General features: G+C 49.9%; 1 protein-coding gene across 2 annotated transcripts in view; it reads left to right on the top strand.

Moving 5' to 3' along the window:
• Nucleotides 1-7,818, top strand: part of USH1C (USH1 protein network component harmonin) — a 46,769-nt gene extending 38,951 nt beyond the window's left edge. Inside the window, exons 22-27 of one of the 2 annotated variants that reach the window (XM_039236811.1) lie at nucleotides 122-175; nucleotides 501-600; nucleotides 3,740-3,846; nucleotides 5,111-5,181; nucleotides 6,142-6,244; nucleotides 7,383-7,818. In XM_039236811.1, the coding sequence (XP_039092742.1) occupies nucleotides 122-175; nucleotides 501-600; nucleotides 3,740-3,846; nucleotides 5,111-5,181; nucleotides 6,142-6,244; nucleotides 7,383-7,502 (555 nt within the window). In that variant the 3' untranslated portion in view covers nucleotides 7,503-7,818. The remainder of the gene's footprint in view (nucleotides 1-121; nucleotides 176-500; nucleotides 601-3,739; nucleotides 3,847-5,110; nucleotides 5,182-6,141; nucleotides 6,245-7,382) is intronic. The other variant, XM_039236812.1, reaches the window with a different exon arrangement.
• Nucleotides 7,819-17,050: the final 9,232 nt, after the last annotated feature.

Here is a 17,050-nt window from a genome sequence, read left to right as displayed (position 1 = left end):
GACCCCTCAGTTGAAGACCGATGGGTGTGGAGCTGGGAATCGTCTCCTTGTCCATGTACTCTGTGGGGCCCCACCCTTACCCTGCAGGCTGACTCAAAGCTTCCAACTCTGTTCCCTCTAGTTCACCCCAGAGCAGATCATAGGGAAGGATGTCCGGCTCCTGCGCATTAAGAAGGTACGTGGCACATGGACGTCAGGCAGCCACCACCCTTCTATGCCCCAGCCCCTTTCCATCTTGGTCTCCTGCTTCTCCTACTCTTGAGTTGACTCTTGGGTAACTCCTCAGATCCCCTTTCTTCTCCTCTCTCCCCTGTGGATGTCCCCTTCTATGGTGGGACGACATACCCTGGCCCCACTTAGCGTCCGTGCCCCCTTTTCCCTGATGGCACTGCCATTGGCCCCATGGCTTCTCCTTCCCTCTCCATAGCCCTGTTGAGGCCCATAGGTGCCCATGGGCTGCTGTATGCGTGGCTCCTTAAGGCCTGTTTTTCCCTACCCAGGAGGGATCCTTAGATCTGGCCCTGGAAGGCGGTGTGGACTCCCCGATTGGGAAGGTGGTCGTCTCGGCTGTGTATGAGGGGGGAGCTGCGGAGCGGCATGGTAAGTGGCGGCCAGCTATGCCCCAGTTTGGGGATGGTGCAGTAGTATACAAGGCCCCTCAGGAAAGCACACAGCTGCTGACCTGAGGGGGCTGACAATCGCTCAAGAATTCCCTGCCATCTGGATGGATCCATCAATCCACTGAGTCCCACATGTTGTCTGTGGGCATATGATAGTGCCAGGACTATGGGTATGCAGTGAACCCCACCCCACCCTGTCCTCCAGGTGATACTTGAGCTGAGCTTTAAAAGATAAGTCAGTGTTAGCCTCATAACGATGGGAAAGAACCTTCCAGGAAGAGGGGAGAGCACATGTAAAGGCAGGAAAAAAACCATCAAAACCTTCCCTGTCCTTTTAACTTTTTTTTTAATGTTTTATTTATTTCTGAGAGAGAGAGAGAGGCAGTGTGAGCAGGGGAGGGTCAGAGAAAGAAGGAGACACAGAATCTGAAACAGGCTCCAGGTTCTGAGCTAGCTGTCAGCACAGAGCCCGACGCAGGGCTCGAACCCACGAACTGTGAGATCATGACCTGAGCCGAAGTCCGACACTTAACCGACTGAGCCACCCAGGTGCCCCATTCCCTGTCCTTTTTTTTTTTTTTTTAAATGTTTTTATTTATTTCTAGGAGAGAGAGAGAGAGACAGCATGAACAGGGGAGGGTCAGAGAGAGAGGGAGACAGAGACTCTGAAATAGGCTCCAGGCTCTGAGCTGGCAGTCCGCACAGAGCCCGACGCGGGGCTCGAACCCACGAACCGCGAGATCATGACCTAAGTGAAAGTCGGACGCTTAACTGACTAAGCCACCCAGGCGCCCCATCCCTGTCCTTTTAAAATAGGGGCCGACATCTGTCAAGAACTCACCATGCCCCAGATGCTCTTCTAAGTACCTGCACCTACTCTGTCTAAAGCATTCATTAACTCATTAACCCTATGACAACACCAGAACCAGGTACTGTTATTACTCTCATCTTACAGCTTAGGAAACTAAGGCACAGAAAGGTCTCATGTTTGTTCAAGGACCCATGGCTGGTAAGTGGTGGAGGTAGGACTTGAATCCAAGCAGTTTTGTCATTTTGCTTTTTCTTGTCTTAAGCCCACTTACCTGCCAGTGTCTGAAACTCACCATTAGTGACTTTTAAAAAAAAAAATTTAAACATTTATTTTCGAGAGAGAGAGAGAGGGAGAGAGACAGACAGAGCATGAGCAGGGGAGGGGCAGAGAGAGAGGGAGACACAGAATCCGAAGCAGGTTCCAGGCTCTGAGCTGTCAGCACAGAGCCCGACATGGGGCTCGAACTCACAAGCCATGAAATTATGACCTGAGCCAAAGTCAGATGCTTAACTGACTGAGCCACCCAGGCGCCCCAGTAATTTCTTCTTCCAAGTCCAGGAGCCTTTCCAGTACTCTTGAGTCTTCTGTGAAGGAATCGGTGGACTTGAAGGAGGAGCCTCAGGCCCCTCTCCTTTCCAGGACAGAGCAGGAATCCCATGGTCAGATCCCTCCTGGGCAGTGCTAGGCTGCAGACAGAATGAAGGGTGGGTGATAACATGGGCAGGTGGCAGAGTGCTGGGCCAGTCACCAGGCTGCTGGCAGCCAGGCTTCTGTGGGTTACAAAGGCGAGTCCAGGTCCACCACCTATGGCCCCCTGATGACCTTGGGCCTCTCACAGCCACACTCTGAGCCTTCATCTCAGCTGTGGAGTGGGGCCTGCTCAGGTAGGCAACCGCCACGGCCCACTGCTACCCTCCCAGCCCATCTGGCACATCTTCGGGGAAGATACCCATCTGCTGTGTCTGGCAGGGAAAGAGGACCAGAATAAATGGATGACTTTTCCAGGGGCCTGCCCTTCCTTACAAAGCTCCAGCCCAACCACTGCCTTATTGCTCCTGAGGCTCCATCTTGTGTTTGTACAAAAGGAGAAAGTGAAAGTCACCCGTTTCCGGGCCCACTGGCCAGAGGAAACTGCTGCCTATAGTCTGGTCCCACGCTGCTTGGGAATTACCAGCAGCTGAAGAAAGTTTCTCCAGAAGCAGATGTGTTTTTAAGCCACTGCCATACCATGTTCAGTAACACACACCACATTCCTGTGGCCTCAGGCCTGCAAGGCATCTGGGTGATCTATTTCAACATAATCCACAGAATGTTCTGTGGACAGCAGAACTGAGAGAAATTCCTTAAAAAAGCTTGTTTAAGGTTCTGAAGTTGAAGATGTATGAGAAACCATGCACAAAATCTACCCGCTTCTTGGAGAGCCACAATACATAGTAGCATGTGCAAGGCTCTGACAAGTCCTGCAGTGAATAACTCTGCTCAGCTTATAACTCAGCTTTTCCCAAACTTATTAGACAATAGGTCATCGTATCCAGGAAGACCTTTAACATCATTCATGTATTCAAGAAATGTACTGAATTCTTATTTTATGCCAGGTATTACGGTAAGTGCTAGGGGTATAACAGCCAACCAAGAGGCAGGCTCTGCCCTCATGGAACTCACCGTCTGGTGGGAGGGACCATCAACCAACCAGGATTATTAATTGTGAAAATGCTGAGCAGGAAAAGACTGGGATGCTATGGGCGAATAATAGGAAAGTTCTGCTAGAGATTGTGTGTGGGTCAGAGCAGTCTTCTCTGAGGAGGCATCAGACGTGGTGCTGATTTTATCTGAGCACTCGAAGAGAAGGAAGAGAAGCAGCCAGGGTCCCAGGTGGAACAGCATGTGAAGGATCTGGGGCAGGAGAGAGCTCAGCCCGCTCAGGGGCCTGATGCAGACTGGCAGGGCTGAAGCACACACAGGGAGAGCTCACAGAACTAGCTCATGTTTCTGGTAGCCTCGTGGGTGACACAGGTCTGCCTCCCTCTGTCATAGTAGAGGCCTGGGCAAAGGCTAGGGTGGCAATGGCTCACCACTGGCATCCTGCCTCCGCTGAGCTGGGGTGAGGGCGTGTGGACAGGGTGGGTAGGAAGTGCCCTTTGAGTAACCTAGTGGGCTGTTCCCCTCATGCTTTCTGAGCCCATCCCAGGATTAAGGAGTCAGGTTCCTTCTGCGGCCGTACAGTGACCCCCTGCCCCTCACCTTTGCCAAGCCCTGGGACACGCACATGTCACGGACAGGCCAGTTGACCAGTCTCATCTTCCTGCAGGTGGCATTGTGAAAGGGGATGAGGTCATGGCGATCAATGGCAAGACTGTGACGGACTACACCCTGGCTGAGGCAGAGGCCACCCTGCAGAAGGCCTGGAGTCAGGGGGTAAGAGCAACCCCCCTGCCTGTCTGCCTCCCCTGCCTGCCTGCCTCAAACCCTGGCCTCTGCGGCCAGGCCTCAGAGTCAGGATGCCCCATCCCAGGGCGGGTGTCCAGGGTCCCGGAAATTCTTGGGTGGCACTCATATAACACATCCAGTCAATGGTTTCAATATGACAAGATGGGATTCAGAAAAATAAATGTCAGTTCCTGGCCTTGAGTCCAAAATAAAGATGGCACACATACCGACTCCAGAAGACCAGGTGTGGCAAGGTCTTCTCAAAGTGCACACTGATGAGGAATCAACGGTGCTCGGGGCTATTAGAAACCATTAAAAGAAACAGAGGGCCCAAAATGGAGGAGGGTCTGGTGGTAGTCTGTTCTGTGCTCATTAGACAGCCACCTGGGTCAAGGTCACCACATAAGGTTTCCCTGGCTTTGCACTGCACAATCCGAGGGGGTGTTCTCCTGCAGACTACAGTGTGGATGGTGCCCTCTCATGTTGTGCAATGCACAACCTGTGCAACTGTATGCAGGCAGCCGAGCCTGAGGTATTAAGTTCAGTGCCGAGGATGCTGACCAGATGGGCCTGGGACCCACATGAAGGGATATGGAGAAGAGAAGACTCGCGGGTAACACGATGACCATCTTTGATTATCTGAAGGGCTACATTAGGGTAGAGGGAGCAGAAGTGTTCTCTGTGTTTCTTAAGGGCAGAACTGGATTGGATGGAGGGAGGCCCTGGGGAGAGCTTTCAGTTTACTGGTAGGAGCTATATTGCATGTTAGAGGGGCCCAGTGATATTTCCCGTACTTTTTATGGGATACACCCAAGCCAAGGGTGGACAATGATGGATGAGCCAAGGAGGATGGCAATGATGCCAGTGAGGGGATTCAAGTGTTAGGGTCAGCAAGCTGAAGTTCCCTGATTGGATGTGCCTCAGAATGGTCTAGGGAGATTGTTAAAAACACTATTTCCCAGGACCTACCCCTGATTTCCAGGGGCAAGTCTACTAGTCTAGAGTTTTAAGAAATCACCCAGGTGATTCTGAGGTTGCTTCCCAGCCCTGGACCACAGATCAGCATTTGGGAAGAACTTAGTGTCATTCAAGGGCTTGTAAACCTTAGGCTCTATGGTCATGAAGCCCCAGAGACTAGAAGCTTCCCCATGGCAAGAAGGCCCCAGACGGCTGGCCTTGAGCCACCAGGAATGGGAATGGAATGTCAAGGGAAGACATGCCATCAATCCCTGAGCATGCCCCAGAGTCACAGGGCCTCTCCCCACAGGACTGGATCGACCTCGTCGTTGCCGTCTGTCCCCCCAAGGAGTATGATGACGAGTTGTAAGTGTGTGCGGTACCTGGCCCTCTCCTTCCTCTTTCTCCTCCTCCACAATCTTGGCCGCCTTCTCCCAGTCTGTCCCCAGCTTTCATCCAGCCTGAAGGATCAGTCCGAGCACACAGCTTCTAGGAGTAATTGATCCTAAAAAGCGCCCGGGTTAGAGAAAGCCTAGAACTAAGTCATTGCCCCCAAGTATTGTCAGAGCTGCCTCCACGACTGTCTTGTCCAAATTCTTCTTGGCATTTGGAAAACTAAGACCCAGAGGTGGTCAAGATCTCAGGCCAGGTAAACATTGAATCTGGGACAGACTCAGGATTTCTGATTCCCCACTTGGGACTTCATCCCCTGCACCATCATCAGCTAGTTTACAGATTTCTGTGTCTTTTACTGTCCGGTAAAAGTTCTTCCTGGTAGGTAACTGCATTCCCTCATGCTGAGTCTCTAAGCAGCCAGGACCACATCCTGTAGGATCTTCAGGGAGCCTTGGGCCAGCCTCCAGCTTGCTCTATGTTTCTGTTTGTCTGTCTCTCTCTATATATGCCCTTTCTCTCTTACCCTATCCTTTTCTTGCTTTCTCCATTCCTTACCTGAGTCTGTGCTCTTCTCTCTTTGTTACTGTGTATCCGTTTCTCCTCTGTCTGTCTGTCTCTCTGCCTCTCTGGTGTCTGGCTTCCATCCTGATTCTCACGCGCCCCCCCCCCCCCGCCCCGCTCCTTATTCCTCACTTATTCCTCACCCCACTGCTTGCCTGTCTGGGTGGTGCCTGCTTGCTTCCTCTGCCCAGCACCGGCTGAGTTGTGTGTATGTCTTGGAGAAATCAAGGTCTTGTAGCAATTAATTCTGGACCCAGGGCCTAGGTAGGACCCGAGACGGTAGCTAAGTGAAGAGAGAGATCTGATGGAGCTCTGCCTGGAAATAACCAAGCCATGTTTTGTGTTTCCTGCTCTGCTCTGCGTATGTAGCTCTTCTCTTCCCTCCTCTGCAGCCGAAAGCCCCCAGCCGGTCCGAAAGTTCCTTGAAGACCGTGCTCCCGTGCATAGACACGGGCTCCTCCTGCAGCTGGAGCCTGGCAGCCCCCCATGGTGAATAGGCAGGCGGGCTGCAGGGCCCTGTCTGTCCATGCTGCATGTAGTGGCCGTCTGCTGCTGGTGCTCGCAGGTTCTTTGGACTGGTGTCTGGAAAGCTGTACAAGGCGCCACCCCTGAAGTGCCATCCAGGCCTGCTGTGAGCCACCTTGGAATTCTATCCACCTCAAAGACCCTCCCACTCGGGGGAGCCAAGCAGAGCCCAGTTTGTAGCATGCTCGGGACCCGAGTATCCTGACTCACCGGAGACCTTGAGAGCAGCCACGGGTCCTATGCAGCTCCCACACAAGCAGGATGGGCAGTGAGCACCATTCTCTACTGGGCACAGACAGTGCATATGGGCTGGCTGAGCCCACAGGAAGTACAGCCTGGATACCCCCCCCAGAGGTGCCCTCAGCGAAATGTGCCTCCCTTCCCTGGGAACGCCACCCTCTGGGAGCCCCTGCTCTACCGGCCCCCTGGGCTTGGGCAGAGCCGGGGCAATTAAGAGGCAACTAAGGCTGGTCCAAAGAACCAGGGTTGGCCTATCTGAGCTGCTCATGTCCTGTTGTGACTTGTCATGGCTTAAGCCCTGCTTGGACCAAACTGTCCCCTGTGCCTTCTCTCTTCCTTGGCTCAAGCTCCCTTGACAGTGTCCTCTGTGGAACACTGTGGAGCCCAGTTTGGGGATGTGTTTCCCACTCTGTGACAGAGCTGTGCTCATGGACAGAGCTGGCAGGTGGCCATGAAACTGGTGTTTGGTGTGGCCCAAGGCCCGCAGCTGGCAGCATACGGGGCAGACCCAGGCCTGGACTTGTTGACTTTTCTGTTACAAGTTTCTCAAAACATGAGGGCCTCATGCTCCCAAGACAGTGGGCCTGCTGTGCCCTGGCTTCTGGGATGGCCTCGATGTCCCTCTGTTTTCTGCCACTGGTCACATGCTCTTTGTGAGGGGCCCCACACTGCCTTCTGGCCCCCTCCTGTCTCATCCCACCCCTTCTCCCTGGCCTCCTGTGTGCTGTGGCTGTGGCTGCTGTGGGGCCGCGTGGGGCCTGCCTGGTGCTGCCTGCTGTCAGCCCCTGCCCCGGGCTGCGTGTGCACCCACAAGGCCTGCACCCGCCTGGTCTGCTTCCTCTTCCCCACAGGACCTTCTTCTGAAGTGCAGAAGGAGAAGGCAAATTCACCCCTGGAAGTCAGCGAGCTCTGGACTCACCCAAACACAAAGCCTGGAACCAGCCTTGGGAGATGCCAGCCTGTAGGCATCCTTGAAACCTACGGCCAGCACCCAGGGATGTCAGACTCCCGCCGGCCCTGAAGTAGGGCTCCGGAAGTAACCCCGCAGGCCACTCCTCTGACGGCCACCATGGAGGGAGGAAGTAGCCATTCTGAAGAGGGCCCCTGGGATGCAGACTCTCATTTCTTCTCCCAGCCCTGTGAACTTGGTTTCTCCCAACACTGGGACACTACCCCCTTGAATTTGAACAGGCCTTGAATCCTGGGTTTCTCTCCCCTCCCTCTCCTCTTGCTTCTGCTAATTTCTGCCACAAACCTTCCTCCAAACTCATTAACAAAATAAACAGCTTTATTTTCCAACTTCCAGAAGTGAGTGTGGATTGGGGCAGCAGATTCAAGACTCTCAAATTGAAAAAAAAAAAAATTACCAAAACAAACAAAACACGAGGACTTGGCCCTTATTGAAGAGTAGGAAATAGGACCCAGCTCTGGAATCTGGGTCTGACATGAGGGCACGATCAAATGGCCAGTGGCTGGCTTCAAGCAAGTGGGGCGGGAGCAGCAGAAGATGGGCTTGGCTTGGTTTGATGTCTCTTCAGAGAAAGATGGCAGCAAACGAAGCTAGAAAGCATAGTTGTAGGCAGGAGCCCCAGAGGGTTACCTCTAAGTATGGGATGCCCCAGATTCACTCAGGGACAGCATGACAATAGCTGCTTCTCCTAAAGTCACTAAGACGGGATACTAGGGAGGGAGGCAGGTGCAGGGGGTCCATTCTGTCTGTGAAATTCCATCCAGTGGAAAATCATGGAAGGAGGCAAGGACTTGAGGCAGGAGGGTGTCAGGTAAGTCAATGCCCCCCTGGTTACAGGGCCCAGGGAGGCTCTCAGGCTAGCTCCAGGGGAGGGGAGGGGTTATCAGGGTACTCAATACTAGGACACACGGTGTCCCCAGGCATCCTAATTGGAAATGGGAGGTGGTTCTGATTCCAGGTGTTTCTGATCAGCGGCTCTCAGTTGAGGCCTCCTGTCTCTGCCACCAATTCCCCTGTGTCCTCAGAGCTCAGCTTGACCTCGGCCAATATAATCTTACACCTTTTAACTGTAGCTCCACCAACCTGCCCTCCCCTCCCCCACCTTAGTCTCCATTTCCCAATTCCCAATTCCCCAGGCAGAATCTTATTGGGCTGATCTACCTGAGGCTGATTTACCCTGGGGCCAGGGACCAATCTTAGGTCCAATCAGCTGAGGTTGGGCAGGGACGGGGTCATGACCCACCCAACATGACTGCTAAAACAGCAGGGACTGTGCAGAGTGAGTCGTATTCAATGAAAGGGGCAGAGAGTGAGAGACTGCTGGACTTTTTGATCTTAGTGGAGACAAAGCCACAATGGCCACAATGACCCTCTAATAGCTGGCACCCAGAGACAGCAACCACATTGAGGAATTCTCTGTGTTTTCTTATCTAGCCTCTAACCTGGCTCTGGAGACAATTCCAAGATGAAGGTAAAAGAAGGGGACTCATCTTTGCTGATAACCTACTATGTGCTGGGCCTGGTTGGACCCTGGTATCCATCTCAAACTGCAGTGATGGGAATTGGTGCATAGCCCCCCGAGGAGCCTAGAGACAACAGCCAACACTTAGATAGCACTGACTGTGTGTCAGGTACTGTTGGGTTTTTTTTCTTTTTTTAAATGTTTTAATTTATTTCTGAGAGAGAGAGAGACACACAGCATGAGCAGGGGAGAGTCAGAGAGAGAGAGAGAGAGAGAGACGGAATCAGAAGCAGGCTCCGGGCTCTGAGCTAACTGTCAGCACAGAGCCTGACACGGGGCTCGAACCCACGAATTGTGAGATCATGACCTGAGCCAAAGTCAGACGCTTAACCGACTGAGCCAACCGGGCACCCCGTGTCAGGTACTGTTCTAAGCACTACATTCCTCTGCTCCCCTTAACTCTATAAGGTAGACAGCACTGTTGTCACCAACCTTCTGTGGGGGCCATGAGGAACACTGCTGAAGCCAGAGTCCACCGAGGGGACTGGACCAGACATGAGATTCCACGTCAGTGCCCAGACAAACCCTCCGGGCCACTGACTGCCCGCCCATGTGCCACTCTTTCCCCTCCCTGCGCACGACCGACATTGCTTCTTCTGTCCCAGGGCTCTAGCCAACCGGCCAGGCAGCCAGCAATAACTGATGAAATCTGTTCCACAAGGTGAACTCCGTTTGCCGCCTTTGACTCTAACACCCATCTTTGGGTATTTGGGAAAATTGAGGCCAAGGAGGTCATCCAGGGTCTGCCTAAGTTGGTGGCACGGCTGCCATTTCTACTGTACCATACAGTGGGGAAAATAATTAAGAAGGCTGGGAATTCAAGGATGACTTTTGACTCTGAACTTTTAGCATTTTATCCATCTCATTGAACTTGCTTCCCACAGCCAGTCCCTGGGGATGCTGAGCCTGCTTTGAGCTTCTCACCTCTGCATTTGGAAGTCAGAGTAAAAGGGTCAAGTTTACAGCGTCTAAGCTTCCAAGACACCCCTTTTGGGCCTGTGCAGGGCTAGGAAGCTGGTTTTCACCCATTTCAGCCTAACTCCCCAGGCTACGATGTGGATAAGAATCTGTTTCCAGAGCTGAAAGCCCTTTTCTCCTCCTGTCCCTGCTATGACCCTTCCCAGCTCCCTGGGGCCCGGGCTGGCCATGCCTCTGTGAGAACTGGAGGGAGCAGGAGTGACCCCCTGGGAAAGGCAGGTGGGGGTGGCAGAGGCAGAGGGCAGAGGGCCAGAGAGCCTGCCACACTGTCCTCCTGGGACCCAGGATTTGCAGCCTATGGGCCTACCCACTGGCCTCGGTAGAAGTAAGATTGCTACTAACTTCTAGATGTTTACTACGTGTCAAGCACTAAGCATAGAGTGACATTTAATCATTGTAAGACATTACTGACAGGCAGATGGACAATGATGTTCTCTGCACTGAGGACACTGAGGCAGCAAGACTTAAATTACTACATGCCCAGGGTCAAATAGACATTAAACGGCAGAGCCAGGATGTGTCCATATCATTAACCACCATGCTACCCTACCTGATGAGAAAGAAACAGCACACAGAACGTGGTTTCGAGGGCATTAGGAAAAACTCCAGCCATAAAATAATTCCTCTCTGCTTCTATCTTGTCTCTGCTTCACGGTGTCCTTCACACTGCAGAATGAACCAGCCAACACCTGGCTCTCCTTCAAACTCCACTGCTGTCCATGCTGTACTCAGGACAAAGTCACACTCCTCTGCCTGGCATTCAAAATCCTACATTACCCGACAGCTTCTTCACTCTGGTCTTTTGCTAATCACATCTTTCACTGTAGCCACACTGAACTCTGGTTTCCAGGGCTGGCCATGTTCTATCACTTCTCTGTGTCTCTGCACATGTTCACTCTGCCTTGTCCTCCTCATGCCCATGTGAACTTCTAAGCATCCTTCAAAGCCCAGATCAATGGTAAAAGGGGAACACTGGGCCTGGCATGGAATGAGAGCTCAGTCAGGGCGAGCTCCTGCTTCCTCCTGAGATGGACCCTCTGGGTTGTAAGTGACAGAAATCCAATTCAAGATGGCCACTTAAGTGAAAAATCCAAGAGTTTTTGATGTCATGTCTGGATGGATCAAGTGTTAAAGCAGTGACACCAGGAATCTGATGGGCCATCTGAAACAAGGGTTTTCAAAGAAACACACACACACACACACACACACACACACACACACACACACACACGAGAGAGAGAGAGACAGAGACAGAGACAGAGTCAGAGAGACAGAGACAGAAAGAGAGAGAGAGAGATTTTTAGCAATTAGTGTACACACTTGTGGGGCTTGGCAAGTCCAAAGTCTGCAGGGTAGACCAGAAGGCTGGAGACCCAGGGAGGAGTTGATGGTACAGCTCAAGTCCCAAGGCATTCTGAAGGCAGAATTTTCTCTTCTTCAGAGGATATCAGTCTTTTTTCTATTAAGGGTTTCAACTGATTAGATGAGGCCCACCCACATTATGGAGGATAATCTTTACACAAAATCTACTAATTTAAGTTTATTTATTTATTTTGAGAGGGGAGAGGTGGAGAGAGAAAGGAAGAGAGAGAATTCCAAGCAGGCTTAGAGCTGTCAGCACAGAGCCCAACATGGGGCTCAATCTCACAAACTGTGAGATCATGACCTGAGAAGAAGTCCAGAGTTAGGTGTTTGACTGAGCCACCCAAGCACACCAAAATCTACTAATTTAAATATGAATTTCATCTAAAAAATTCCCATACAGCAACATCCAGATATATCTGACCAAATGTATGTGTGCTGTGGCCTAGCCAAGATGGCTCTTAAAATTACCCATCACTCCATCCCTTGTCTCCACCATCTTCTGGTTTACTTCATTCTCAGATGAGCTCTTCCCATGTGATGTCAAGATGGCCTCCAGCATTCAAAACATATTCTATAGCTAGTACAGCCTCAGTGGGAAAAGCACATGTCTATACTAATAGTCTCAGCTAAATCCTGAGTCTCATGATGGTTAGCTTGACTTGGTGGTAAGGACTTCCCTGATTGGCCAGGCCTGAGTCACATGGCCACCCATGTAGCCCCACCAGCACCCCAGAGACTGAGTGAAGGGAAAGAGGGAGGTCCAAAAGGAAAATTGGGCTGCTGTTCCAGAGGATGGTGAAATAGATCTGGGCAGGCACAAAGCAGTGTCCTCTAAGGTCCCCCAAATCTCCCTCTCTCTTGCTCTTTTCCTTCTGTTCTTCCCCTGTCTTCTCCCTGTGATCTATTCTAGGAGGAACCTATGGTTTAGGAGGCTAGGACACTCCCACAGTATATGGAATCCTCATTAACTCCCACCTGCCGGGCTGGCTCCTCAGCCACCAACTGGGGACAAGAAAATGGGGAAATGGAGGATCTGTTGTGACCACAGAACTCCCAAAGCCTGAGAAACAGGGATTCCAACACTTGCTTCCCAATTTCCTGAGAAGTGAGAACTGTGTTATTTTTTTATGCTTATTTATTTTTAGAGAGAGAGAGAGAAGGAGAGAGAAAATTTCAAGCAGGCTCCACACTATCAGCGCAGAACCCCTGATGCAGGAAATGATTTCATGAACCGTGAAGATCATGACCTGAGTCAAACCATGAGGTCATGACCTGAGCCAAAATTAAGAGTCAGATGCTCAAACCACTGAGCCACCCAGGCACCCTGAGGACTGTGTTATTTTAGCTTTACCTCCTTTTCTTCAATTATAAAAGAAATATAAATACTACCTACTATGTACAATTATAAGAATCAAAAGAAATACAAATAACGTGCTTAAAACCAGTTCTCGGATCCCAAATTGACATTAACTTTAAAAAAATCTGTCAGAGATGCTGTAGAAGAGCAGCTTGGGGCTCATTTCACCCCTTAGGATGGGGCTTTCCAAAGGTGGGCCTTTGTTCCTTCTCTGCTTCTGTGCCCCCCACTCTTACAACTATAGCAGCTGGGCAGAACTATCGCTCCTCTAGGAATGTTAACCCAAGAAAGTCCTCCATGCACCTTCCCTTTCTGGGGAAGCATCACATACCCCTCCAGCAGGCCACCAGCTGAGTGTGCGTGTGTGTGCGTGCATGTGTGTGTGTGTGTGTGTGTGTGTTTACAGATTGGATTTTTAATATGCATCTTTATTACTTTTATCTTGAGTGTGCACATGAGGTATTCTATAACAGAGACCGATTTCCTATCAATTACCTTATAGTAAATGACAGATGTGTTGTGTCCCCTTCCCCCTTGGCCCCAGACCTTACCCCAGGGTGATGTGATGAAAATGAAATGCAAAAATCTCAAACATGAGTGGTGGGACACTCCATAGGGATTTTCCCCACGTATAGACAGCAGAGAGGCAGCCATCCCCCTGCCCTCCAGAAAAGGGAGGGCAGAAAAACTTGATTTCTTTGAGAAGGAATGGAAAGGATCATGGATTCTCACCCTAGACTTTTGGAAGGTACACACCTAGGGAGATAGAACTCTAGCCTTCCTGGCACCTTAAAGGCTTAACTTAGGGACCTGGTCCTGGCTATAACCCTTTGGCCCTCCTAGGGAGATAAGAGAAGTTTTATTATCTTTTTTTTTAAATGTGGTAAAATACACATAAGATAAAATTTACCATCTCAATTATTTTAAGTGCACAGTTGAGTTATTCAGCACGTTCACATTATTGTGCGACCATCACCAGAACCCACTTCCAGAGCTCCTTTTATCCTGCAGACCTGAATCTCTGTGCCCAGCAAACAATAATTCCCCGTTCTCTCCTCTATTCAGCCCTTGGCAACCACAACTCTTTCTTTCTCTGTGAATTTGATGCTAGGTGCTTCACCCAAGTGGAATCATGCAGTATTTGTCTTTTTGTGACTGGCTTATTTCACTTAGCATAGTTTTCTCAAGGTGTTCCCATGTTGTAGCGTGTGTCAGAATGCCCTTCCTTTTTCAGGCTGAATATTACTCCATTGTGTGGCTATACCACATTTTGCTTCTCTATTCCTCTGTCGACAGACACTTGAGTTGCTGCCATATTTGGCTATTGTGAATAACGCTGCTTTGAACATGGGTGTACAAATATCTCTTTGAAACCATGTTTTCAATTATTTTGGACACATACCCACCAGTGGAATTGCTGGATACATCTTATTATCCTTTTGGATAAGAACAATTATTTGGACAAATGGCTACAGATCTAATTCTCATGGTACATAAAGAGCAAAACACTTCCAGGAAAAGCAAAAACAAAAATTCCCTGCCTTTATAACTTATACATTTCCAAGAATCAGGAGGGTAGGGCATTCTCAAGAGCACTTGAGAAATCAGAGAAATTGTCTTTCCCCACAGTCCATGCTGCTCACAGGCAGGCAGAAAACGGAGGCAAGCCTCACAGGCAAGCGATGAAGGCAGTCACCCCAGAGGAAGTAGAACTTCTCCTCTCTGCCTAATGCTGCAGAGCTGGCCACTCGGGCCACAGACTCTTCATCAGTCAGGGACAATCCTGAGACCAGGAAGTCAGCTCTGACTCTACTGTTAAGGCCCCATCACTCACTTGACAGATACCATGGAGCAAAATTCTAGCTGATGTGGTGCCAAACTCTCAGCATAGTCCATCACACACCCCTGCAGCAGCCAGCTCCTAACTCACTCAGTGTCCACAGATGGATTTAGGGAGAGTTTGCGAATCCCAGCATTTAGATCTCCTTTTGAAGTGACCCAGAGCTTTTATCATTTTCAAAGGTATCTATGACCCAGAAAAAGCTAAATGCACTCTTACAAAAGGGTGCCAATGAAAACAAAAAGCAAAAATCTTAATAGCAAGGTGTTAGGAACTTCCAAAAGATTGAGCAGTGAGCTCCTTTTGCATAAGCCCTGTATTCACCACAACTAGTAAGGTGCCCAGCACACAGTATGTGCTCAATAAAGATACACCAAAAATGAATGAAGACTGTCAAAAAAAAGAAAATGCACCTCAATGATGTAATGTAAGTCAACGAGAAAGTTGAATTCAATTTACAGACATCAATTTTTCACTTGGCTGAGCAAGCACACAGCTGGTTTGTCCATGGGTAAATATTACCACTGATTGATTCGTTCACTCATTCGTCCACTCTTTCATTCATTTAGCAAATATTTATTGAGGTTGAGCACCTGCCCTGTGCCAGAACCAAAGCTACATAAGACATTCTCAGCTCTCACACAGCCCCCAGGCAGCGGTGCAGACAGACCCGCAAATGAATCACCACAGTACTGGATGGTAAAGGCAGTGACGGGGACTGCCCAAGGGACTGGGAGACCCAAGGCAGGGAGCTTTAAGCGGTCCAGCTTGGAAGAGGCTCAGGGAAAGCTTCGCCAAGGTAGTGATGTTTGAGCCCAGTGCTGAAAGCCGAGAAGCAGGTAGTCAGTGGGTGAGGGAGCCTGTTTTTAGCTTCCATTGCTGGTTCTGGTGCTCCCTTACTATGGATCGGCGAGTGAAGAGTGGCCATCTGTAGGGGCAGCGTCTATGCAGGGAGCTCCTGAGCTAAATTCCAGAGCAGTAGCAATCCAGCCCTCATTATTTTCCAGGATGCCTCTCAATGTGCCCCTCCCAGCAAGACTCACTGGTTCGCTCACTGCATCTGGAAAGTCTTATTCCAGCCTTCCCACCTTTACACACTGATATCCCTCCCCAACCAGACAGTTTCCCCAACTTCTTCACCCACGCGGGCTGGGCCATCCCTCAAGACTACCTTTCCCCACAAAGCTTCCAGGAGTCTACCTCTCCAAGGTTCCCTCTTTTAAAAAAAATAAATGAGTTTATCTTGTTTTCCCAACCCTGAAGGCAGGGACAATCTGTTACTGTTCTTTATCAGCATACAATGTGGTAGAGAGCAAAGGTTCTCAAATGTTGCACACCTCAGAATCACATGGAAGACTCACTAAAATAGGCTTCTAAACTCTACTTCCAGAGTTTCAGATTTAGTCAATTTCTTTTTCTTTTTTTTTTTTTTTTACAAATAGTTTATTGTCAAATTAGTTTCCACATAACACCCAGTGCTCATCCCCACAAGTGTCCTCCTCCATGCCCATCCTCCCCTCCCCCCCACATCCATCAGTCCTCAGTTTTTGTCAGCATTCAAGAGTCTCTCGTGGTTTGCCTCTCTCCCTTTCCCCCACCATTTCCGCCCTTCTTCTCCCCCTTGTTCCTCCGTCAAGTTCCTCCTAATCCTTCTATACGTGCAAACATATGATATTTGTCAGATTTAGTCAATTTCTAACAAATTCCCAGGTGATGCTACTGGTCCAGGGACCACACTCTGAGAACCACTGGTATGAGAAGCACATGGAGTCCAGACCCAAATGAACCTGAATTTCAATCTAGCCTATCCATGAACCTGAATTTCATGCCCTAGTGTGAGCTAGGGAAAGTCTCTTAGCCTCTCTGGGCCTCGGTTTCCTAAGGACACAATAATACTCACTTTTCAGGGTTACAAGGGAACCCAGCTGCCACTCAAAGGATACCTAATAAATGCCTGTTAATTGATTGGCTAATTGCCTCAGTTACAGATCACAGTATCCTTTTTAAAAACTTTTTTAAAGTTTATTTATTTATTTTGAGAGGGGGGAGGGGCAGAGAGAGAGGGAGAGAGAGAATCCTAAGCAAGTGCACACTGTCAGTACAGAGCCTGACATGGGGCTCAGTCCCATGAACCATGAGACCATGACTTGAGCCAAGATCAAGAGTCAGATGCCTAACTGAGCCACCCAGGTGCCCCCAAAGCCTCCATTTTTGAGCCAGGTTATTTCTCCTAATTAAGGGAGCAAGCAACACCTCAACACTCTCCTCCCCAACCCTCTTCCTCCAGGGGGCTGACCAGCAGAAGAATTTGATTTGATTTTTCCAGTTCCAGTAGAAAAGGTGATGCTTCTCCCAAACCACTGGGCTCTTTATTTAAAATTTTTTTTTTTATAGTTTATTTTATTTTTGAGACAGAGAGAGACAGAGCATGAGCAGGGGAGGGACAGAGAGAGAGGGAGACATGGAATCTGAAGCAGGCTC

The sequence above is a fragment of the Hyaena hyaena genome, unplaced genomic scaffold, assembly GCF_003009895.1.
Source record: "Hyaena hyaena isolate Hyena2069 unplaced genomic scaffold, ASM300989v1 scaffold_116, whole genome shotgun sequence".
NCBI lineage: Eukaryota > Metazoa > Chordata > Mammalia > Carnivora > Hyaenidae > Hyaena > Hyaena hyaena.
This window is presented reverse-complemented; position numbering and strand designations above follow the sequence as displayed.